This window comes from Anabrus simplex, chromosome 1 (assembly GCF_040414725.1).
Source record: "Anabrus simplex isolate iqAnaSimp1 chromosome 1, ASM4041472v1, whole genome shotgun sequence".
Classification (NCBI taxonomy): domain Eukaryota; kingdom Metazoa; phylum Arthropoda; class Insecta; order Orthoptera; family Tettigoniidae; genus Anabrus; species Anabrus simplex.
Window position 1 is genome coordinate 1,233,055,758 of NC_090265.1, and position 6,000 is coordinate 1,233,061,757.

Genomic DNA, 6,000 nt, shown 5'->3' on the forward strand with positions numbered 1-6,000 from the left:
TTTGACATTATTTAAAACATGCCCCTTCAAAACTATATCAACCTTTGCGCCACGACACTTGTAACAAGGATTTTAGTTTATGTCTTGTTTATTTGCATATTATAACTAGGTCCCAAGGATGAATTCATTTCCTCCAGCATTAATGTTGACTCCTCTTCACATTTCGCCAGGATTGCGATGTCATCTTCGAATCGTAGCATGTTCACACTCTGTCCTTCACTCCCCCGATTTGCCCCTACTTTGCTCTTACTTCTTGTTAGTCCCATCTGAATGCATCCGTTGAACAGGATGGGTGAGAGTGAATTCCCCTACCTTACTGCCTGGTAGATTTTCATCTTCTCTTAATGCTCTCCAGATCTCAATACTGATTTTTCTTTGTACAGTCTCTGTATCAATCTCCTGTCTTTACAGTTTACTCCTACTGCCTTCAGCATACTAAATAACTGGCATCACTGGGTATTACGTTTGCCACATCATCCAGATGCACTCAATTACTTATTAATTTTTTTGTTTGTATGTTATAGGTTATGCTGCTGTACATATCACGGTTATTATCGGGATTAGCTTGCGGAGCTGTCACCGTCATTATCCCGCTGTACAACGAGGAGATCGCTGAAGACGATATCCGAGGAGCTCTGGGCACATACCTGGATCTGATGCTGGCCGTCGGGATCCTGTGGTCGTACGTCATCGGAGCATTCGTCTCCTATGTATGGTTCTCCGTCATTTCATGTTTATTGCCCATCTTTTTCTTCCTCGCTTTCGTCTGGATGCCGGAATCCCCCGTTTACCTGCTTGCAAAGGGTGAGATTACCAAAGCAGAGAAGTCGCTTCTGTGGCTGAGAGGGGCCGCTTCCTACAAGCAGTACGATCTAGAAGCAGAGATTCACGAGATACAGAAGCTACTGTCAGATTCTTCGTCAAACGTTCCAGGTGTCAAGAAGTCCATCACTACATTAACAAAGGAATTCCTTGCCAGTCTCACTCCTGGAACTCCAACGTCAAAAGCGTGTATTGCTGTATTTGGTCTGATGATGTTCATGCAGTTGAGTGGAATCGATGCCATTCTTTTTTATACTGTAGATATTTTTCAAGAAGCAGGCAGTTCCTTGTCACCAGTTTTATCGACAGTGATAGCTGGCATAATTCAGGTAGTAGCAACATATGCATCTTCACTCTTGGTGGACAGATTTGGTCGCAAACCATTGCTAATGGTATCATGTGCAGTAATGGCAGCTTCCCATGCAATGTTGGCAGTTCATCTCACAGTTCGTGAATACGGTATAGATGTGAGCGATTTTGGATGGATTCCAGTTTTATCTGTGAATCTGTTCCTCATTGCCTTCGCTATAGGTGTGGGTCCAATACCTTGGTTCATGATGGCAGAGTTACTACCCCTGGAGGCCAAGCGGTGGGGAAGTGGAGTAGCTGTTTGCTTAAACTGGACACTCTCTTTCGTAGTTACCAAGTGGTTTGACACTCTCTTAGACTGTATGGGATCCACCTTCACCTACACTCTGTTCAGTGTCATATGTTTCATTATGGTTCTCTTCGTAGGATTCCTTGTGCCTGAAACGAAAGGTAAATCTAGAGAAGAAATTCAGCAAGAACTAGGCGCTACGATATTACCAGTGTATTAAGTTAACTAGTCTCTACGAAAGATAGGGCTCGATTTAAAGGATTCAAGGACGCATAAAAACAGTTAAACTGTTGACCTATCAAGATCTGATCATAGAAATTCATTTTAATAATAATAATAATAATAATAATAATAATAATAATAATATGGCCTCAGCTACCGATTTACAGACCTTCTGAAGTTGTACCTTGTAGGAAAGCTGCCTACAAATTGCGGCATTCCCATTGTGTTGTTATCTGGGAAGCAACGTGTATTTCTACTGGCCGTTTTCCATAAAACCAGCGTAAGAGGCAAGCTTGCTTCCCATAGGCCGTGGAGCAAGCGGAGGGTTACTATGCAGGACTTAATTTCGTTGAGTAACAGTGAGTGTGCCACAACGATAGCATGAAGTAGCAAGATTCATCACCGCACTTCAAGAATCGACTACCACAATCGAGATCATACCCGGACACTCTACCACTGTTCTACCGAGGTAGCTCATTTATTAATTATTTGACGCTAGGGTTCATTATACCTACTTAGAGGGGTGTTCTTAAAAGAATGTTAGATGTTTAGATGACACGATGAAATTCACTCGACATGAATAAATAGAATATTACGTCTTAATCATGTGCTCTTCCTGACGGGGCCTCTCTATTTGTCTAGCTATGATTTTAAGGCACATGTTACAGTCTGTAACGCTTTTGATATAGCCCTTGGACAAGGGTAAGTCTTGAAAACCTGGGAAGGTAACACCTTTGTTTAGTAAAGTGATGTTAACCGATGTATTGTGCGCTGTGCTGGCCATATGGTAATGAAGCCAAAAAACTATTCAAACATTCGCATTAACGCCTAAAACCACAACTGCGAGAAATTCGAAGGAATACCTTAGCTTTTCTGTAGTTATATTTGCAATTATTATTCAGTTAGAATGGCAAGTAGGTTATTTTAACATTTCTGTTTTGTAACGACCGTCTAATTCCAAGAGTTATGACAGAGAAAGGTGATTTATAATGGAACCGTCAATTTCCGGAATTTACTGGTTGTCACTGTGGACAAAGTGAACTACGTCGCTGAAGGTTTATAGTTAGCGTAAATACCTTGTATAGTGCTGGGTATGTCTAACTGTAGAGGTTACTGTTAGGATCTGCGTGGCCGAGGCGGTAAAGGCGTGCTCGGTTCGCCCGGAAGGACATGGGTTCGAATCCCCGTCAGGAAGTCGTAAAATTTAAGAAACGAGATTTCAACTTCCGGAGGTGCATATGGCCCTGAGGTTCACTCAGCCTACACCAAAAATGAGTACCAGGTTAATTCCTGGGGGCAAAGGCGGCCGGGCGTAGAGCTAACCACTCTACCCCCTCCAAGCTCCTCCAAGGGCCTTCATGGCCTGTACGGAGGTGTCTTTGTCTTTGTCTAGAGGTCAATGTTACTCGCGAAGGACTTATCCTATTTCGAGATCGAGGAAATCACAGAAGAGTGATAGAAAGTTTACGTTTTGGGTGATACTGCAAATATGAAGACTATCTATTGGAGATAAGGACTTATATTTGACTAATTAGTCAGCGTCAGTGTTCAGAAAACGGATCAAAGTAGACTCTTAACTTGCACCATGAGTAGGAAATGAAGTCGTTGCTCTATCTAAATCAAACCCTCTCCCTCCCTCATAAATAATACTACCACTACTACTACTAATAATAATAGTAATAATAATAATCACACACATCACGCTACGCAGGTCACCCACGAGTCTGAACCAGGCCACTCACGATATCAATCAATCAATCAATCAATCAATCAATCAATCAATCAATCAATCAATCAATCAAGCAAGCAAGCAAGCAAGCAAGCAAGCAAGCAAGCAAGCAAGCAAGCAAGAAAACAGGCAATAATCATCAAACTATTCGGTTAATGAGGCTGAGTGGCTCAGAAGGTTGAGGGGCTTGCCTTCTACGCCAACTTGACAGGTTCGATCCTGGTTCAGTCTGGTGGTATTTGAAGGTGCTAAAATACGTCAGCCTCGTTCGGTAGATTTACTAGCACGTAAAAGAACCCCTGCGAGACTAAATTCCGGCACTTTGGTGTCTCCGAAAACCGCCGAAAGTTAGTGAGACGTTAAAAGCAACAGTAGTATTATTAATGTTTGGTTAGTAGATAGACATTCCCGCTTATTATTTAAGGCAGATTAGGGATGCGTATTTAAGGATAAATTTCCTTCAAGATACTCCTGTAGCTACAAGATATGTTACAAATATCTGCCTCACCTGCCTACAGTCCTGGGCCTTCTTGCAAAACTGTGTATACATTCTTGCAAAACTATGCGTACATTACGCAACCTAGCAGAATCTGAGCGTTGTTAACGTTCAACTCAAGTTTGAAAGTATGGTTTCTGTTCCATTCTCCTCACCCGTCATGTGACAACCATTTGTAAAGAAGAACTGAATTAGTCTCTCTTCTCGCCAAACATACTATAGACTTTGAGTTACCTGGAAAAGGTTCCTCGTTAGATATACTTTGATGTACTGGTAGCGTGAGGCCATGGTAATTTCCAATAATGATCCATTGTAATTAATCTAATATCACTGGTATTATCAAATTATTCCCTAGTTTTTGTGACGATTCAGAAAGATGATGAAACATAATAATATTCATTTTGTATATTCCATTGAATATATCTCATTACAGAGACTTCTTTAGTTATATAAAGAGAAGCTTACTTAGCTGACATACAGCAAAATTAAATAACTCCGTTTGTGGAGAGTGTGTGACTGTAAATACTGCAGTTTAAGAGAGTTAGTGTATTGGTCCTCAGATATAATTATGAACTCTAGTTGAAATGTGAGAGTGTGTCACCATCACAGTTATATTATGTCAAGCAAACGATAAAAAATACTGTATTATCAAAGTGACTTCGATAGTAAGTGATTACAATCTTGAGCCAACTCCCTTACAGCTAGCTGGCAGGTGACAAGCAGAAAATGCTTTACTTCAAAGTATTTTTGGAAAATGCCCAAGGTAGAATTAAATCGGTGATTCTAGAGACCATTCATGTCTACTTTTGGCGGAAATTAAGTTATCCTGTACTATGAGGATAACAGGACTATCACAAATCCATTCATTATGCACTGAGATTTAGGGACCATAGTATTTTAGGTCTTTGAGAAACGCCACTAGTCCTGGAGATGTTGAGTTTCTCAAATTAACTCCTGTTGTCCTGAAGAAGTTTTTCAATGTAACAGTTGTGACTATAACAAGATTAGTTAGGGAATGAATGATTATGTTTTAGTAACACAACTTATAATTTATTCCCTGATAGATCAAATTCCCTATCAAATTTTGGTCTCTTTAACATATAACAGAATACGACATAGTATTCTATAATATTTTATTGTAAAAATGCGCATTTTTTGTTTATCCTATGTTGTAACCAAGGTTGAATTTTACAGAACACAACTTTTATTGCTTCACTTTATGATATTTACACAAATAACAGAAAATTATTTTGAAGCAAAAAGGAATATTGAATCTTGAGAAAAGTCTGTCTTTATACAATATGTACAGGTTTACAGTCTTTATATACACTTCTATCTTGAAAAGATAGTCTTTGTGAATTGACACGTTGATAGTCGAGAACTATCTGGCACACTAACATGAATGTCTTTGAGAGTCCTTGTTTGTTGAAGTGCCTGAATTCCTAAAAGGCAAGTTCAATTGATTGAAGAAATTCCACCTAGCGAAACTAAGGGAGCTTGCGTAAATTAGGGAATGAAAATGGCTTGTAAAAGAATTACGGTACATAGGCAGTGGAAACAGGTAAGGGAGCGGTGACCAGAGGTGAGACCTCGTACTGCCAGAAATTCAGTCCACCTGGTCGAAGCACATTTTCAAGAGGAGTAGCCTCCGTACTCGACGTAGGGTGTATTCTGGAGCTGGACACCGGGGGCAAGTGGGCAATTGAGCAGGCAGGGAGCTCCTATTTATAGTACACTCGATGGTCAGGCACGCGCACTGAGGGCTGCGCGTCGAAGCTAGCAGAATGATACACAGGCGCGCGTGCAGCTGGCAGGCGGAGCGAGACGGGAGCGCCGGACATACAACACCCTCCCCTCCTAAATACGCCGGTACGGCGTGAAACGGCGGCGGCGCTGGCGGCGACTGCGATGCTGGGGCGGAGCTGCTGATGTCTCTGTTGTATTGTCCGGAGCTGGAACTGGGCGGAGTGGCGCTGTCTCGTCCTGAAAGGAACCCATTGTTATTAAATGATCTAAAGCTCGTTCAGCAATAGATTTATCTGGTTTAGCAATAGCATCAATAGCTGGACAGGGGCGGTAGCGCAGACGTATCTGATCTTGATGGCGGCAGATACGTTTCTCCGTAGTCTGTAT

General features: G+C 41.4%; 1 protein-coding gene across 2 annotated transcripts in view; it reads left to right on the forward strand.

The window, feature by feature from the left end:
• The window catches only part of LOC136858219 (facilitated trehalose transporter Tret1), a 49,277-nt gene extending 44,249 nt beyond the window's left edge, over positions 1–5,028 (forward strand). For both annotated transcript variants that reach the window (XM_067137606.2, XM_067137607.2), the window contains exon 4: positions 525–5,028. In XM_067137606.2, coding sequence (XP_066993707.2) covers positions 525–1,640 — 1,116 coding nt within the window. In that variant the 3' untranslated portion in view covers positions 1,641–5,028. The remainder of the gene's footprint in view (positions 1–524) is intronic.
• The last annotated feature ends 972 nt before the right edge of the window (positions 5,029–6,000 follow it).